The sequence below is a fragment of the Daktulosphaira vitifoliae genome, unplaced genomic scaffold (genome assembly GCF_025091365.1).
Source record: "Daktulosphaira vitifoliae isolate Bord-2020 unplaced genomic scaffold, ASM2509136v1 Scaffold_1, whole genome shotgun sequence".
Classification (NCBI taxonomy): Eukaryota; Metazoa; Arthropoda; class Insecta; order Hemiptera; family Phylloxeridae; genus Daktulosphaira; species Daktulosphaira vitifoliae.
The window spans coordinates 79,736,410-79,756,811 of record NW_026099572.1 but is presented as its reverse complement, the minus strand read 5'-3'; the positions used below and the strand labels follow the sequence as shown (position 1 = coordinate 79,756,811).

Sequence of the window (20,402 nt, the reverse complement as noted above, 5' to 3'; positions counted from 1 at the left end):
AATACTGGCCTTTACTATAAAATGTTAATAAATTATGAAATAGCAAGTGCAACCCTAAGAGAGAGGACAATGGAGGCGACTTCATCCCCATACAATTTTTTTAATAAGATTAATTATAACGTGTGTTTCTATTACTCTTATACCTGAAAAAAAGAAATTTATAATATATTTGTTTAGCTTTGATGAGAAGCTGAAAAGGTATTTTATATACATGTATGCAAAGTGATTGATTAACTATTCCCCACACGCAAAATCTTTAGAAATATAAAACGTATTTTAATTTTTTCTTTTTAGAAGTTAATAGTATCCTATAATTCTAATTTAAAAAAAAGTGGATATCTCCCCCCTTATCCCTTGTGTAAGAACATTTATTACTATATTCTTACCACTTATATTACACACGTTTTATTTATATTTATTTAATTCGTAATACATATTAATTAGCATAGAGGGAGATGCTGATGTGACAATTCTACTCGTCTGTAGCCCGGAGCTACTGACGTCGAACTAACAAAGGGCAGTTGTGTTTGAGTGGCCGTTATAGACATAGTTTTCAATATTATTACTTTCGTCTTATTTATATTATTTATAACTTAACTTGTTTTATTCAACGACCCGTCTATCGCCAATTGTCATCATAGCCAACCAACTCCGTCTCACTTGGATATACCTACTAACCAACTGTACTAGGATTCAGGTCAGACGTATTGTACATTACATATAACTTATATTTACTGAACATCTAAAATATAACTTTACTTTGTCGTTGACATAAAACAATAGTCTAATTTTATTTAATAATCTATCCCCTGTACACGATTGCCTGTGTCTCCTTCAGGCATTTAATACTCATTTAAGGAGATAGGGACGATATTTGGGCAGACGTCGGGTAGCTTCCGATTCTTGGTTTTGACCGAGATCCTCAACTATTAAACAAGCCCCTAACACTTGAAAGTATTAACTTAAGGTTTTTAAAAGTAAACATATATGTTTAATTATCATTAAATATAAGAAAATTATCGAACTACGAAAAGACTGGTCGATAAGAACTTTTGAACCAGTATTTTAAAGATATTATAATTTTTATAGTAGAGTGGGGGAGTAGTATGGTTTATATATATATAAACATGAATGTATATGCACGAAAATAAAAATAAACAGATCCACTTTACTAGTTATTATTCTTATTTTGAATGCAAATTGTCTTTAATCTGCGTTTTTTTTGGGAATTTTTTGCATGTATAAATTAATATGGAGGGACGGTGTGGCCGAGTCGGTAACACGATTGTGCTTGACGCGCTTCTGATTCGAAACTCAGTCACTCTCAGACGCCATTCCTCTCTCCGGCGAACCACTCGTCCTGGAGTATGAATGGTTAAGAAACCTCCCTCGGAGGAGGAGGCAGCTACAGCCCTTAATGGGCTTATAAGGCGTTAAAAAAAAATTAATTAATTAATATAGTTTAATATTGTCGTCAATGTCTTGGAAGGCTATGACATTAGTTTAATGTTTCTCCTCTAAAAAATTCCCTTTACTATGTTACTTTTTTGCTCAAAGTAATACCAGGCGAAAACTTTAGTGGGAGAACTACAAATTTCGTGTTTGGTTAGAACTGGGCGATGGTGTTATGAAATAATAACTCCGTAACTCATATTCAAAAACTGATATGTCACCTAAATAGGTTTTTGAGAATTTTATAATTCATACAAAATATAGTAATATCTGNTAGATTTTTGTAATTCATACAAAATATAGTAATATCTGTTATGTAACAAAAAATTAATAATAATTTTTATCGAAAAGTTTTGTTATTTTTTCATCAAATCTATTGATTTCTATAAAACAACATTGAAAATGTTAATTTGTTTTTTGCCCTCCTGATGAAAAATTGCTTAAAATGACAGATCAGTTTTTGGTTAATAGCCACGGGATTTAAAATACCTGTCCTTAAAATGTGTGCAAAATAGCTATTTTTTTTTATCAGTCAGAACATTTATATTCTTACTTTATAGTTAACCCTCGTAGCTATTAAGTTGTTCACATGAAATACTTAATTAAGATAGATAAAATGATTTAAAAGTTTTGTGTTTGTATTAATTAGATATAATAATTTTGAAATTATGATAATTTAAGTATGAGCGTATAATTTTATTTTATCAGAATACTTATATAGTTATGATTTTAAACAAAAGATTTGCGAAGTAGTCATTAACATTAATGCTATACATGAACAAAGCTTTCGTAGAATCATTATTTTCTTAATGAACAAAAATATATAAAGGAATTACTATTTGACCATTTGACATTTTTATAGCATGCCAATATTTGTTACTCGTGTAATGCTTTCAATAAATCTTAATTTGCATTTTTCGATCTTTTATATATTTATATAGGGTGTTCAGTAAGTAAGAAAACGTGTTTCTATTGTTCTCATTGTTTGTAACAATTGTCATGTTTCCTGACTTAATGAATACTTTGTATAACTTCTTTAGGCCAATCTTGGTTACTACATTGTTTATAAATTCTAAGAACGTTTTTCCGTCATTTATTCAACTATTTAATTATTAACATAATAGAAATCACAATATACTGGAAAATTCGATAATTTTCAATAGCTAATAAGTATAAACATCAAACAAATGGATACGGGTTCGTTTTATAATATAATGACATCGTAGTTGCGACAATTTTAACATGTCCTTATGCTAACAACAACAAAGGTAGTGACGAATATTGTAAAATACTATATGAGTATGTTTTTTTTTGTGAATATTAGAAGATATAGAAGCCAACCCCGATCGATGGATGTCACAGTAACTTAAACTGTTTCAGTTATTGTCACGTAACGGTCAGTCGTAATACGACCTCGATAATGTCCGATCCGTATTTAATCATTAATTTCATATTTAAGTTAACTATTGTGTTTTTTCATAAATACATAAATCAACACAAACTTCTCAAAGCTTATTGTTGATCTTATTATGATTATTTTTAAATATGGCATATACCACTGACACAGCGAAAAAAATCAACTATACATATAATAGTGTTGGTAAGTATTTATTTTACTATTAATGAATATCGTTAAAAAAGTACAATCTAAATTAAAATCAATCTGCTTTCTAAATAAGCTTGATAGTTACTGTACATAATACTGTGGTAATTGTAGACTTAGATTACACAAAGAATTACCGCTATTAATAAAAATAATAATTTTTAATGAAAATAAAATATTTGCTTCAAAAGTACATATTTATATAAGATACAAATTAATACTACTAAAACAAATTAAAAATTTTATAAAAGTCTTAACAATATCGGTTTTAGAATTTGTTAAAAGTTTATATATTTTAGAGTGTCAAATGGAATATAAACTGATGAATTTCGCTTGAGAGTAGTGATTCATTTGTATTAGAGTGAATTTTATAAAAAAAAAATGGATATCAATTTTTCATTAGAATACGAATTTAAACTGCAACCATAAATGTTTAGAATATGAGAATCGACGAAATTCCTTTGAAATTCTTATATAAGTGAATATTATTTTACCCTTAACACAATAAATAAACATCCCTAATATATTTCAATAAAACAATTATTAAAAAAAAAAAAGTGCTCTTGTATCACTAAAGTACTGGGAAATTTAAGTAGATATATTTTTTTTCAGGAGGAGATTAAAAAAATCATGTCATTCTTTTTACAATTTTGTTTTTTTTTCTAATTTTTTTATCACGTTTATTTAGTGAACCTTTCTTTTTAGTCATAAGTCAATGAAAAAAATTGTTTTATTAAAAATATTTATCATTTGGGTAAAAATTCTAGATGTACTTACAAAGTTTATCTTTACCATAAATAATACTGATTACAATTCTTATAATAAAATAATTATTAGGGAACCAGTTATGAATTCGATAAACTGTGTACGAAAATAAGTTTATTTTATTAAAACACACTACGCATAAGAATATAAACTAACAATATATAATTTTATTGCTATTGTTTAATAAATATTATTTTATTCAGTTTTAATAAAGAAGTAGAACATTGGATTTTATAAGGTAGGGTCTAATAACAATAAAAAATGTTATTGTTATAATTATTGGTTAATATTTCATTCACGACATCAGTTTTACAATATTTTAAATACAAATATTATATCAAATAAAGTCTAAAATATATATCGGATCAAATTTTGAAGTACTAATGGAACCTAAAAGATGTTTTTTCTTTAGTGAAATTTTACATACTTTATTTTTATAAAAAATCTAAATATAGACCCGTCGTGAATCAAAATTTAAAAAAAATCATTTTTTTCTATTTTTGCTTCATTTTAGAGCTCAATTTAAAATCACAATTTATAATAATCGTATATTAACCAACTTCATATAGTGTACGTGCCTTTACCACATTTTGAACATTCATAACAAAAATTGTATTATGTACTTATTATATATCTATCTCTATCATTATTTGTACTGTATTATTTTCGAATAAATGACTTTCGAACACTTAATACCTCACCAAATAATTGTGAAGATCTGCGTTAAGGGGTATTCTAGTCTAGAGGCATGAATTTCAGGTAATTTTTGTCATAAAAAAAAGGCAATTAATATTTTTACCGTCCATTTTTTTATAAGTAATTTATTAACATTACAAAAATACAGAAAAAATAAAAAAAGGGTAAAAATTTAAAAAATTATCTGTTGATGAAGTGAGGTCTTAAAAAATTGGCACGCGACCATACCCACGATTTCAACCCTCCTAGCAATCTGAAACCAAAAAAAAAAAGATTATTAATCTAGAATAATGTCGTAATGTCTGGAACTACGAAAAAGTTGGAAAAAAAATTTTTCACGAAATGGTGACTGTCTGAAAAAAAAACTATTTTTGTGCCACTTTTTTTGACGGTTTCGAATTTTTTAAAAATAGTAAAAATTGAAATTTGGTGATGGAGATAGTTCCAGACATAGGCAAGTCTATAAAGAAGACTCTTTAAAAATTTCAGGTAAATCGGTCCAGTAGAATCTGAGAAATCGTGGATATCGATTTGAAAAAGACAGTTTCGAGAAAAACGCGTTTAAAGTTTTTCGTAGTCTAAATTATGAAATTATATTTTAGGCTTACATTTTTTCAATCTGGCAAAATGACATATTCTTGAATAGTCAAACTTTGAAAATATATAAAAAGAAAAAATCGATTTTTTTAAATTTCTAGACTTAGAATACCCCCTTAAAGAGGACTCGATTATTCCTTGATAAAATAGGATTATTTGTCAACTGTATTATTCAGTACTACACAGAAACAGAGAGTATATCAACGTACACTGCATTATTAACCGCTAAATTCGTGAATAATAGACATAATAATTAATACTTTTTATTAATAATTTTACGACAATGATGATTACGAGATGTGTACAATGCATTTCCATAACCCTATGAGTTTTGATCATGTAAATTATCTTTGTTGTTTAACAGTATGTGTTAGGTGAAAAAGTAAGGTCATTGAGTTCCCCCTCTTTGGTAGAGTTTGATGGCATAGGACAACCATCGCTGTGTACGAGCGGTTACTCATATGAAACGCATGTGACTGTATCTACCAACATTCTCTTGTTCTGAAAACCAGTTTCTGGTGCTACCACCTCTTTGGTAACCATGAATCCATAATAAGCTCCAGCAGTATCCTCAGAGGTGACCATATATTGTTATGTTTTGTTGGTGGCAGATAATCGATAACGACGGACTGTGTTTTTACTATTAAACAATAAAAATAAACGACAGCAAAAGTGGTCCATTAGACGATATTTTTGTCTTATGCTCAATGGTCCAATAATTTATTTATGTATGTTTTTGAATATTATAAGACTTTATTTAAACTTAGAATAAGAAAATTATTTTCTTACTATTGTGCTTCTTTTATAGAAGACATGGAAGGAAATAGAGCAGAATCTACGTTTACTATTGTATCTAAAAGTACTAATACTACAAAAGTTAACAAGATAACAGAATGTCTGAAAAACAACATGTTTCTTGGGTTTATCTTGGCATCTGTTGCATTTGGAATAATTCTAGGTAAGCATGGTGGCTTTTTACAATAATTAAAATATTTATTTGCAACAAAAATATTAGTTTCTCTTGCCTTACTTTATATTAAAAGAGCTAAAATAACAATACATATTTTTTTATATTTCTTGAAACTTATAAGATTTCTTCAATACTTCATTTTAATTTCTTAAAATTAAAATAATTCAACAACGAGATTTTTTTTTTTAAAGGGACACCATAAAATAAATATCTCTTATGAAAGGTCTAGAAATTCTACCAGTAATAACTACACTTCATTCCAAATAGGAAATTTAACCATATAATTATAAGTATCAACATTTTAAAATAAATTATTTGGTGGGTGTATAATTAATTTAAAACAATAATGAATGATAATGATATCCATAAAATAGAAAATGCCAGGGAACCCTTTAGTTTCTCAGAAAAATTTTAAAACACTAAATCAGAATAAATTTTAACATTTGATCGACGTTTTTGACAGAGCTCGATAATAAATTCATGTTTACTTTTTGTATACATTTTTTCGTAATAAAATTTAACTATCGATATTTTTATTGTGTTACTCTGAAAAATTTTAATTAAAAAAAAATAAATAGATAAATTAAAAGAATGATATTGTTTTATAAAACAAAACGACTCTTTTATTTTTTTTAACGAATTATTTAAAAAAACCAGTTTTGTACATGTTAATTTTTATAGTCAGTTGTAATTTATTGTGACATGATTACTGAAATTGTTCATTATTTCCTTATGACGTTAGACTTATTATTGGGATAAATTTGCTATTAAATAACACTACGTACTGTAAATAACTTTATTTAAAATCTGCAATGGGTTTTTTGAGCTCAAATAGATTATATATAGAGTATGAAAAATGTTTATAAAATAATTAATTTATAAAATTAAAATGCTATTATGACTAAGATTATACAGTCGATTTTTATAACCTATAACATTTTATAGTTGATAGTTGACTAGTTTGATAACAACGAATAAATCATTTAGTAACAATTGATTTTATTTACCTTATTTATTTTTTCTATTGACTAATTATTCAAGTTATTATTGTCAATAAAAATAAAAAAGTGTAATAATTATCCACATTATTGTTTCAATATACCATGTAAAATAAATTTTAAATGTAACAAAAATACTACTTTTTTATCTGTTTTTTTATGATAAATTTAAATTTAAATTTAAAAACATAATTGATTTAAAAGCTTAAAAATATCTCACTTATATTGGGATATTTAAAATTTAAATTACATTAAAATAGAAATAAATGTTTATGAAACAATATTTCATTTAGACTGTATCTAATGATACTAACTATTCAATTGTGTGGGTGGTAACAACAATAATGCATAATGATACAGATGAACTTTAACGTCTTACAAGGAACAAAGAATATGTTCTGAGTGTTGACCTCAACGATTCTCAAGGACATGATCTCATCATTCAAGCAAAAACAAAGTAATTGATTATTACTCGTTTACTTGTTAATTATTGATACGGTTCTATTATTCATAGTTCGTTTTTTTATGTCATGACAATTATCTTCTATAAAAATATTTTTATTTATCATATTGATAGGAGTTTAAATATTCTTTGAATACTATATCAGCTATTTTCTTCATTAGAATTTGATTCTAATTAACAAATAACTCAATAAAAAATATATTCGTTTAAAAATATTTACATAAGGAATGGACTGAAAATTAAATTTAACAATAGGTAAATAAAGGATTAAATTTAATAAAAGAAAAATAAAAAATAATTATAATAACTATTTTATTTTCACGACAGATTGAGTTATTCGTGGAGCAAGTATCATGGAGAATTTATTATTACTATATTTAAGTTTAATTTTCAAAGACAAAATAATCCATGTCGATTAAATTAAATGAATGATATTTGAATCATCGATGAAATATATCATTTATTGTGTCAAGAATGATTTTCATTGTACAATAGAACTCAAATAATAGTTAATCGGGTTCCTATCTTTATAGCTTTATAGTTTTAGCTTCGATGCGAAGGTGAGAAGTTATTAATTTTACTAAGATGTGTTTTTTTTTTTATTTTTATTTTTATTTTTTTTTGCGTCTGTTACCACTTTTTCTCAGCTCTCACCGAACCGATTTCTTTCAATGATACGCCAAAAGATAACGAATCGTATCTAGTCGAAGATATTGCCCTCAAAAATTGAAAAAATTTCTCTGGTGCCCTGTAAATGGGGAAATCTCCAAAAAAAATTACTAATTTAAAAATCAATAATTTTTTCAATTTTTTTCATTTTTTTTTTTTACTTAAAACTGCCATAACTTTCTAAAATAAACAAATCAATATAATTTTATTTTTTATAGATGCTTGATGTCTTTAACAATCATTTAGTATATTTTTTTTATAAATCTGATCCTTTACCTGCCAACAGAGAATTCAAAATGACAACTTTTTCACAAAAAATAACTTTTGAAATTGTTCCGGAAAGTCTCACACTCTTATATATATCTTAAATTAAAACTTATATAATATACTTTAATATGGAGAAAAAGAAATTTCGGACTTTATTTTGTCTTCACGTTGAAAATGATTACCGTATGCTAAATTGGTGTGAAAATTCTCGATTTTATTTTTTACATTTTTAACTTTATAATGCTATAACTAATTGAAAAGTGTATTGACCAACACAGTTTTTTTATGAGAAATAATATTTATATCCCTTTTTCATTCAACATACTTTATCTTAATCAGGATATTAACAAGGAAATAGCAGATCATGTAGCTTTTGGAATAAACCACCAATTTTTAAAATTAAACACTATCTAAAGATTTACATCGAAGCGAATTTTATGATAATGATTATAATCACTGTCAGATATCATTATACTTGTCCCAACTATGCCATGTCACCATTGTGCCTCGACCTCCTTGGCTGGTTTTTTTTTTGTAGAACTAAAAAAAAATAATCTAAAAGACACTTTAAAAACAAAAAACTATTTAAACATTTCTATAATATTGAATCAAATTAAAATGGCTTTGATAATACTTGAATCGTATTACTACTTTTCAATTTTGAATACGATAATTTATATTTTTTATCTGGTGAAAATTATGACTTATTTGCATTAATTCTGTGATCATTTTCCAAAAGCTCATAAGAATTAAAATTTAATATATCAATTATATAAAGTTATATAATTATATAGTTATATAATTTTTTTTTTTTTAAGCAAACAAAAATTTAAAATTTCAATGATGTTTTATTCAAATCAAAATGTAGTACAAAAAACCTACCTTCCCGTTAAAATAAAACCAAAACTTTTTAGGATACGAATCACAACATCTGTGTAATATCACATATATAATAAATATAATATTAAGCATTATGCTACGCTCTCTGTATATTACACAGAGAGTTATTGTTTAACTATTGCTCACACAATATCTTTAAAAACATAAAATATTATTTTTTTCTTTTCAGAAAGTATAATAGTATTCTAATTATATAATTGAAAAAATAATAAATTGTGTTCTATTCTCCCTTGAAATGTTATGAAATAATCATTAGTATAGTTTTCATAAAGGCTGAATCTAACTAAATAAAAAAAATTATTTTGGGAGAAAGGGAGAAAAACAATATGATATAGAAGCTTCCTGTTGGATTTTTGTCCAAATTTATGAAGTAGAATATAAAATTATAATTCCCATAGACGAATTTTTTTAGCTACATTCATGAACTAAATTTTGTAATTAAAAATACTTGTATTTATCCACTTTACAAACAATATTTTTTTGTTTCATTTTCTTAAATAGATCATTGACACCTATACTAAGTGTTCAGAAGGTAAAAAAATAGGTCAATTGTTACAAACAATGAGAACAACAGAAATCCGATCCCTTATTTACTGAACACTCTATATAAGAAAATGAATGGTCAGTAATAACTTTTAAACCAGTATTTTGGAAGTTATTAAAAATTTGATATAAAAACTGGAGGTTAATCGTGAGTTGATTTCAAAAGCATTTTTTAGAAAACAGGGGGTCTTCAATAATATGATGATTATTTTCAAAAAAAAAAGTGATTAATGAAAAATATTAATTGTAAATATGACCATATGAAAATTAACGTCACAAAAAAAAAAAATAATATGATATCGCTAGTTTATTTATTTTTATCTCTAAGTATTTATTACCTTGTTCCTCATGTTTTAGTATAAAAACTAACATTTTTAGTTGAAATAATTTATAATTAAATTTTTTTTTTAATTATGTTAATTAAAACAAAAATTCAATTTCAATTTAAATTTGAGAATTAATTTTCTGTGAATAATTTAAATATTAATAGTACAAATTTTGTTTTAAAATTTCAGGGCTTGTTCTAAGACCATTAAAACTCAGCAGTGATGCTATTACATTGATTTCATACCCTGGAGATTTATTTTTGAGAACACTCAAGCTGATGGTGCTGCCATTTATTATATCATGTTTAATCATTGGTAAATACATTCGTTATACTATTTTTAAAAATGTTTTTAACGAACTAACACAATTATGTATAAATTAATCGTTTGTTTATTATCATTATTTATTGAAGTTTATTTTTAACTAACATTAAGGCACAAACTGTTTTAGGAGCAAAAATCTAATTGTTTAGAATTATTTTTTTATAATTCGTATATAAAATACTTACTTTTTAGACGTTTTATTTTATATTATAAAGTTTTAACCAATTAATTCACCATAACGAGACCTGTTTCTAATCATTTTCTTACATAAATATCGTAGCTTATCGTAACTATAATATAGATTACAATTTTCATAAAAATTTCAATTTTGATCATATAATTATATGATTACTTTAAATTAAAACTCGTATTCGTAAAAAATTGTCAAAAAATAGCTATTAAAAGTATTATACAATAATTAAAAACTTAGAAATAATGTGTTTATTAATATTTTAAGTGTGAGTTATATTTAAAACTATGACTATCTCAACTATCCAATATGAACCAAAGTTCAATAGTCGACGGTCGAGGGTTACTTAATCATTGGAATTTGGAATCAATTTTTGTATGAATAAAAAGGTTAAAATTGTTATAACAACTGCAAATATATTTCTTACAATTATCTGTCAATATATTCATCTCTAAGTTTTATTTCATATTATTGTTTTCTTTTTTATTACTTTGAAAATAATTTTTATACATATAGGTAATAAGAAAAATAATTCCATTCAAAAATATTAATTGTTGAATGCTTTCAAATAATTAATAATTGTCTTATTCATTAAGTATATCTTAATGAACCCTTATTAAATTTAGAAATCAACCTTTGAGCAATATATTTTGAATAACATAATTAACTATATCTATTACAAATAATTTTAGTGCGAAGAAGTATTTTTTCTATCGCTTAATGAAAAAGTGATTAGTTAAAATTAACGCAGCAATTGATATAATGATATCATCACTATAGGATTCAATCCATAAAATTACAAAATCCATGTATTTCGTGAAAGTTCAAATATATTTGACTTGACGATATTTAAATAAACAAATGTGTTATTTAAATGTTCTATTATTTTAGGAGCTGCAAACTTAGACATCAGTAAAAATGGTAAAGTAGCAGTTCGAACTATAGTTTATTTTGTACTTACGTCGGTGTTTAATGTTTGTTTGGGCTTGACATTGGGTTTACTTGTGCGTCCAGGAAATCCAGACTTAAGGGCAACAACAAATGCTACGTCATTTTCCGGGCCAAAAAAAATGCACATCATGGACGGATTTCTCGACATGGGCAGGTAAATACAATGCATGGCAAACCGATTTAATTGTGTACCGTTTCAATGAATATAAATAATAATTGAAAATCAGTTAAATATTTGTTTCCAAAACTATAATCGATCCACAAATATTTAAAACTTACTTTATATTTATTTTATAGGAATTTATTGCCAGATAATTTATTTCAAGCTGCATTTCAACAGGTAAATATTAAGATTTTTATTTAGTTAGTTAATGTTTCTAACATTTAATTGTAATGGTAAACTTTTTCAAAAATCTTATAGTTCAATATTTATTTTAAGTAAATTTAAATCTAATTATTTCACCAATTAATCAATGTTAATTAAATAAGGAAAATAGTTTCCTGGGGGATATTAATATGTACGTAATAATCATGTTAAATAATTAATTGATTGTATTTATTATACGATTTTTTTAAAAATTCCAACCTTAGACTCGTTTTTTCAACTTTCAATTTATTATTTTTTTGAAACTTTAAATCTTTAAAATTATTTTATATTTTTTTAACTTCTATGCTTACGACCTTTTAAACTTCCTACTAAGTCTTGTTTACTTGAAGTTAGTCCAAACGATTATTTCATTTTTTCAATATTACTAGTATATTGTATTTTTAACATCACATTACTTTCTTAATATTTTTAATATAATATCTTTTTGCTCATCTTATTTAACTTTGATAGGAGTAAATGATTTTTGATAATAAAATAAAATTTCAACATATAAATCAGTTATTTTCAATACAAATTTATAATAATTATTAATTAACTAAATTTGTTAAATATTTTTCGAAAAATTCACTGTCACTTTAATCCAGTTAATAACAAAGATTGATTCAACAATAGAACTTTTTATGTTATTAGATTTCATAGTAAGTTTTTTGTAATGTCGATATTAGTATAGATTATCTAATATATTAATTAGTATTAATATACTTTTATTATTTTATAAATTCAATTAAAACTCAATAAATATAAATCGTTCTCAACCACTTACCACATAAATTATAAAGTATTGCTAATATTTACCAATGAATTTTTAATTTGAATTATTTTTAGACATTAACTGAATATGACACAATAATAAATTCAGATGGTATAAAAACTTTTAAAAAAGTTGTAAGATACAAGTTAGTAACAGTAATTATTATTATATTACACCATTAATAGATAATATTTAAATGAAATCATGCTGAAATAATTTTTATAGAGATGGAACAAATACATTGGGTATCATATTTTTTTGTCTGATTTTTGGAACAATATTGGGAACTTTAGGAGAACGTAAGCGCCCTGTACTTAATTTTTTTACAGTTACATACGAAGTAATGCAAAAGATACTCACTGGCGTAATACGGTAACTATATTTTCAAATATATATTATTTAAACTAACATTTTTAAGACATCTCTTCTTCACCATATCAAGACTAAACTTGAAATATATATGGACAATACTAAAATTAACATCAAAAGCATAATCTAAAATAAAATATCCAAAAAAATCTAAAATGGAAAATTTGTATTCAAAGCTTTGAATAATATACTTGATTATTTTTATAAAACAATTTCCTAATATTAAAAATAATTCTTATAATTCCTTATAAACGAAGTATATGCAATAGAAAATGTATAAATACTTTTAATATACATACATATTAAATAATATTTATCTTAAATTAGTAATCTGTAAATATAAACAACTCTTATAAAAACCTAGTTTATGTATATTAAATGGATTTTTCTCTTTTAGTAGATGGTTCTAAAATCATAATAACATTAATGATCATTTTATTTTGATATATCTATTGACTATTTATCTGCTAAATATTTTGTTATACTTTTTTTAATATTAGTTATTAGCTTCAGTGCGAAGCTTAGATATAATAATTTTTATTCTATACCACTCTAAAAACATATTTTTTATTATTTTTATTTTTTAATATTAAAAATTATTTTTTAATTTTTTCTATAAGTATGCTTATACCATAATTTATAAATATGCTTTGAACATAGTCTAAAAAAACAGTAATATTTAAAAAAAAATTCATCAAAATGATTATTGGATCAAAAATTATCAGAATCTTGTAGGACACTTTTATATCCCATTACCATATAAAGTGTTATGAATTACAACAAACTTTATTATACAGTAATAAAAAGTGAATCAAGTCTATTATTTATGCATTTATTAAGTTAACAGTGTCTCTTCTTAAGTTTTTGATCACCGTGTACAAAAATTGTACTTGGGCTACCAATAAAAAGAATTATTATTTATCGGGATTTAATATTGCCGACCTTGCAATTAAAAAATAATAAAAAGTTTCACAAATTAAAAAATATTAAATATTATTATTTTTTATAAAATTGATACGGAAATTGTATCATCCTGTACCACAAAGATCGTATATACCAGAGGTTCTCAAAGTCAAATGAATCACGGAACCCCATCTAAAGACCTACAGTTTTAAAGACCTAACCCTGATATGTGTTCGCGGACCCCTGAGGGTCCGCGGACCACACTTTGAGAAACTCTGGTATATACCATTAAAAGTACATAAAATATGTTTAATTTTAGACGTAATAATAATTTAACTATAATTAATAAAATGTCTCTTTAGATTTACACCAATCGGAGTGGCAAGCGTCATATGTGGTAAAATAATCACCTTGGCTGACCTTTACGGAACACTCATTCAACTCAGCCTCTTTATTATGACTACTGTTGGCGGATTTCTTTTCTATCAACTCATAGTCTTGCAACTTATATACTTTTTTATTATAAAAAAATCTCCATGGTCGTATTATATTTCATTAGGACCTGCACTAGCTACTGCCTTTGCCACAGCCTCCAAGTATGTTATTATATAAAGTAACTTAAAAAAAATTTTCAAGTTTATCAGACATTGAAATTAATATTTTAAAAAAAAGGGAGACTCAAATAAGTAATTGCCTTGGTAGCAATATTTAAAAAGTGGCAATTTTATTATAGAAAACTTTTTTGTATTCATTAATTCATAATAAGCAAATAAAGTCTTCATGGTAACAAAATTATATTTTGTTTTCGATGAAATTTTAATAAATATGGACTTTGTACAATTAAAGTCAAGAATATCAATACTTTTTTCACGTTGAGTACCAATAAATATTTCACTCTATTTTATTGACCTTTGTTGTATTAATAATATCGCGTTTGATTAATCTTTTCTAATAAAAAATATTACTTAAATAAGAAGACATTTAGCTCAAGTAAACAATAACTAGTATTAACTACCCTACATAAAGGCACGTTAATATCTTCTGCAGTATACAGAATGTTCAATAAGTAAGGAAACAGGTCAATTGTTACAAACAATAGACCGCGTTTCCTTATTTACCGAACACCCTGTATATTGATCAAGATAAGTTAAATAATTTTTATTTCACAATTCTTATTAAACCATTAGATAAAGATATCTAAATTAATACAATAGTACGGAAAAAAATTACTATTACTATTTTTTTTTTTTAATATTTTTAAAAATTATTAATATTAATAGTTAAATATATATTTAAGTATGCATAGATATTGTATTACACAACTTGTGGACATTGTTCAACGTGGATAAATTTAAGCTTGTCATATTTTTTAGGTCGGCCTCACTACCGATAACCTTCAAAGTCTTAGACGAAAAGTTAAAGATGAATCCGAAAATAACAAAATTTGTATTGCCAATTGGTACTATCAACATGGATGGATCAGCACTTTACTTAAGTGTAGCACTCTTATTTTTGGCGCAAATTAATAATATCACATTAGGCATTGGAGAAATATTCACTATTGGGTAAGCTCATAATTACAATTTCAATAGAAACACATGTACATAAATTTTAGTATATAACTGTTTTACTCTAAATAATTTAGAATAATATTTATAATTATTATAAGAATTGGTATACTATAACGTGGGTGTTTCAAACCTTTTGTGATGCTAAAATAACTCACTAAATAATTTTCAACTTAACTTTAATGCTACCTTCGTATAACTATATTGATTAAATTTAAATTTAGAGAATTGATATAAATTAATTTACAATGTCCCATAGAAAATTGTTTAAAAATTGAACTAAGAAAATTTGTTCGTAGAATATTATATTATCGTATAACTTATGTATACATTAAAACGAATATATTACTAATTCAGCTCAAATCGTTTTATTTTCATTGTTCTTAAAAAGAATGTAGTTTTTTATCTCAAATAAATTACAATGAAATCTCTATTACTATATATTTAGTACATTTTGTAAATTTTTAGAGTAAACATAACACAAAATAATATTTTTTATTTTCATTTATAGAATTAACTATTTTTTAATATCCCACAATACCTTGATTAATCTCTGTACTAGTTAACTAAACTTTAACTATAATCAAAGATAAATTGAAATTAAATTAATTCTGACGGGGTGTGGATAAGAGGGTTCATTTAAAACAGACCTGAACTTAACTTTCAAATAGTCAGGATCTGTTAGAATACTTGCGTTAGTGAATACAATAAAATATAGACTATACATTTCTCAGCGTATAATAGTTGGAGCAAGCTAAGCAATAATTATTTCATAAACCTTTAAGTGACTTACCTAAGGTTTCGTGTGTACTCAGGATTTTATTATAAGAAGGTAAATTGAAGTTAAATAAATTTGAACTCTGAATAAATTTTAGCCTTCACTTCCAGGCCTTAGTAATTGAGATGAATATGAAAGAAGATGTTTTTCTTGTTAAACGAATTACCAACTATGATTTTTGTGATAGTTTATTTGGAAACATTTTAAATAGACTATTTTTGTGGGAGATCTCGATTATCAAAAGAGACCATCTGTGATTTTTTACTAATAATATAAAAAGTGTCATAGTACAATGAAATACAGTTATCCATGATAATAGTATTAGTTATCCACGTGCTAGAATGACTTATCTACATAGTTTTAAGTACATTATAGTGACTAAATTATAAAGGTTTAACATTTTTTTAATAATTTAGATGTACAATATTGGTTACATTTTATTTAGAACAATTAAAATATAAGAGTTTATGTATATTCCTCGTCAAGTTCTTTGTATAGTTTAGTCATCTTTACAAAAGCATTAATTAATATTAGGTTATTCCAATTTGCTTTCAGTTTCTTTTATATCTGATAAGGTGAGTTTGAGCGTTTCTGACATAATTTTTCGTAACACTGAATTTTTTTCTGAAAATGGTTTTTTGTAATTTTTTATAATAAAAACTGATGCAGGGACCCAGTTAGATATTTATCCAATGTAATTTATACATTTGTTTCATTTAGTTCTGTAGAATTAGTTTCTTTAGATATTTATCACCCTGCACACCTGTTATTTTTAAATATTATAATTTATCTTATGTTTTGTATTAATAACTATACATTTAAATTTAAAATAGCAGATTAATATAGTTTTTTAATTTATGGCTAGTCAAAACATTACAAATAAAATTTTATTATTGTTGAAACAAATGAATTTTGCTGTAAATCTGGCCTCAAATCTGTTAATCAAGTAAATGATTTAGGTTTTATCCTGATGGCTGATTTGCCCTTTAACGGATATTTAAACACAATAAACTAAAAAAGTACTTGTATTTTAAGATTTATAAAACTTACCTGTCTTGATTTTAATGATTCCCTTTTATTAAAAGTACTATAATGTTCATTTATAAGATCAAGACTTGAATTTGGCACGATATTATGGAATCCTCAATCAAATGTATTTAATTAATAAATTGGAGAAGGTCAAAAATAATATTCTATAATTGTATGCCTTTAAAACTAAGTTTTTTAAATGTAATACATATGAAATTGAAAATTTATTATAATTTAAAATCAGACTATCAGTTTTTGATGTTACATTTGTTTACAAAGTCATGAATTTAATTATCAACTGCTCTGAAATACTATAAAAAAATTAGTCTTAGAGTACCCTCCTTAATTCCAAATATGATACCCCTTTTACAGTACATCTAATATAAAGTATGTCACACATACTCCGGTCTATCACTTACCAAAAATATATAATAAAATAAATCAATTTGATTTTGTTTTTTTATCTTATACTACTTTAAAAATTTGTTTTTATAATTTAAAATAATTATTGTCATCTTTATTTTAAATAATAAGTACTCTAATATTGTACAATAATTATCCCTTAGGGTTTAAAAAATTTGTTGTTTAAACAATTAATTTATTATTTTTATGATAACATGTCATATAAACATAAAAAATATGATCAACAGCTTAGCTTGTACTGCTGCCAGTATGTCCTCAGCTGCTATTCCGTCAGCGGCCATTGTTCTTGTTGTGATGTTATGCAGTATAATTAATGTATCCACTGATGATGTTTCTCTATTGTTTGCAGTAGATTGGCTTGTGTAATAATTTTACTTACTATACAATTAGAATAGAATATTTCAAAAATATTTATCATTTTAACAGGGACAGATTCAGGACTACAAATAATCTTATAGGAGACTGTTACACCGTAGCAATTGTTCAACATTTATCCAAAGAAGAACTAGAGGTAATACATAGATTCGAAAAAAATAAAAATAATTCTGTAAATATAGGGAGAATATCAAAAAATTATATATTTTTTTTCAAAAACAAAGTACGATTTACAATGTTTAGCACAGAAGTTTGAAAATTGTTTTTGTAGCTCGCACCTCCCCAAAGTATTATTCATTACTCTACCTTTAATATCTAGTTGTGTGTTGAACCATTTACTATAAATAATTTTGTGTACAGAATTCAGAAGTTTTAATTCTCAATTAAAAAAAAGTTTTATAGTTTAGACTTAATAAAATAGTCTAACGTCTTGACAAGGATAAAATTTTACAGAATAGTCTAAATCTAGTATGTTTTGTAATGATCCCAAAACTGTCTTAAAGCTAAAACTATGGTAAGAGAGGGAAAAACTTAATTTTTTTTTGTTAGGATCCTTCATATATTGAAAAATTGCCAAAGAAAAATTTCTTTCGGGATAGCCTTCTCCCTCCGCCGTAATTACATTTATAGCACCGACCACATCATTTATAATTGTTATAAAATTAATGTCACCGAATTTTTTTCACAGAATGATTATGCTGAAGAAAAAGAAGAAATAGACGGTGCTCACATTAATGGCACATTTATTATGCAAGAACATCCTTTACCAAATCCCAATTGTACCAACACGCCAGTATAATTGGTTGGAACTCGCAACTTTTGATAAAACGCCTTAATTGTTCAACAAATTTCTTTGAAACTCTAGTATTATATAGTTGTTATTACTTAAATTTTTTATTTTATAATATTGTATGCAGTACAAATATTATATGAACTGTTAATGTTTTTTGTAATTATAAATCTGTGACATTTACCGATTATTATAAATGAGACAAAAAAAAAAACAATTATTTTTTGTTTTTCCACAAATCAATAACTCACACAAAAAAGGTATTCGTTCAAACTTGAGCTTTTTTTATCAACCTGAAGAGGTCGCTCAAAAGTAATTTTCTTCCCGTTTACTTGGAAAATAGGATTTTCGTTTAAAATCGTTTACTACAAAATTTATTTTGCACTATGTATAAGGTGACATTTTTTACAATAAAATAAATATCTAAAACGTTTAATTCCTCAACCTTTTAAATATTTTAAGCATTGTAGTATTTTACTAATATTAAAAGTTTTAATAAACCGAAAAAAATAGATGAAAACTATTATATTATACATTTTACATATGGGAAGAAAATGTGCTCTTGAGCGAATTACAAATGCCAATAAATAGAAGCTCAAATGGCAATTCTCCCTTTTTTATAAGAGGAACTTTCTTATATCATAGGAGCATTGCTTCTATAACCCTCCTTGTATCCATGCTTCCTAGGTTTTTCTAACAGATTCTTCATAACTTATTCTAAGTACAGTAAACAGAACTCCCTGCTCTATGGAACATAAGTTATGTTTCATTTTACTGTACAATTATAGTCATGTTATTAACATTTAGATATACAAGTAACTACATAAAGATTAACATCAAATATCTTGATTTTAGGACTCAACAGTCAACTAAATAAACCTAAATGTTTTCAAGGAATTTCAGGTTTTTTTTAAATAAAAACAATATTAACTTTAAAATATATTGAAGTTTTTATTCTTCTTGAACAACTGTCGTCTTTTCTGATACATATAAACCATCCAAGAATTTACGGATATCTTTATTTTTTACAGTTGTTGATTGTTGAATAAGTGCAGCTGAAAAAAAAACACCATGATCTACATTATTTCACTAATATATTAATCCTTTTTTGGTAATAATAATTTTGATTAGACTGAATAAATCTATTTTACCAGACACATTTTTTTATGCTTATTTTAATGTTCTGAAAAAAATGTTGACAACAAGTGGTTTATAAGTTACGGTTTTCAGAATTGAATATTGAAAACGAAAAATACTTCAATTTTTTTTTCATGAAATTTTAGTAATAACTTCAAAAAAAAAAAAAAAAAAAAA

At 25.0% G+C, this 20,402-nt stretch overlaps 2 protein-coding genes across 7 annotated transcripts in view; one reads left to right on the top strand and one right to left on the bottom strand.

Moving 5' to 3' along the window:
- Positions 1 to 2,874: 2,874 nt before the first annotated feature.
- LOC126897085 (excitatory amino acid transporter 3) lies at positions 2,875 to 19,270 on the top strand. Of its 5 annotated transcripts, none has more exons than XM_050670507.1 (12): positions 5,577 to 5,841; positions 5,925 to 6,071; positions 10,439 to 10,564; positions 11,655 to 11,868; positions 12,012 to 12,054; positions 12,928 to 12,998; positions 13,079 to 13,225; positions 14,488 to 14,721; positions 15,499 to 15,690; positions 18,151 to 18,285; positions 18,350 to 18,434; positions 18,987 to 19,270. In XM_050670507.1, the coding sequence occupies exons 1-12, from the start codon at positions 5,814 to 5,816 to the stop codon at positions 19,095 to 19,097; spliced, it is 1,533 nt and encodes a 510-aa protein (XP_050526464.1). In that variant the 5' UTR covers positions 5,577 to 5,813; the 3' UTR covers positions 19,098 to 19,270. The 5 variants fall into 5 exon arrangements, with proteins under 5 accessions (XP_050526466.1, XP_050526464.1, XP_050526465.1 ...); XM_050670508.1 differs by having other exon boundaries at positions 5,581 to 5,841; positions 5,922 to 6,071; XM_050670510.1 differs by lacking the exon at positions 5,577 to 5,841 and adding an exon at positions 7,375 to 7,538 and having other exon boundaries at positions 5,931 to 6,071.
- A 749-nt stretch (positions 19,271 to 20,019) lies between these two features.
- LOC126897088 (60S ribosomal protein L9) overlaps positions 20,020 to 20,402 on the bottom strand; it is a 4,635-nt gene continuing 4,252 nt past the window's right edge. For both annotated transcript variants that reach the window (XM_050670518.1, XM_050670519.1), the window contains exon 4: positions 20,020 to 20,143. In XM_050670518.1, the coding sequence (XP_050526475.1) occupies positions 20,040 to 20,143 (104 nt within the window). In that variant the 3' untranslated portion in view covers positions 20,020 to 20,039. The remainder of the gene's footprint in view (positions 20,144 to 20,402) is intronic.

Coding starts and splice junctions, on each gene's coding strand:
- LOC126897085 (XM_050670507.1), top strand. CDS start 5,814: ATGCTCAATGGTCCAATAATTTATTTAT. Junction 13,226..14,487: donor ATACTCACTGGCGTAATACG/GTAACTATATTT, acceptor ATGTCTCTTTAG/ATTTACACCAATCGGAGTGG. Junction 18,286..18,349: donor TTTGCAGTAGATTGGCTTGT/GTAATAATTTTA, acceptor TCATTTTAACAG/GGACAGATTCAGGACTACAA.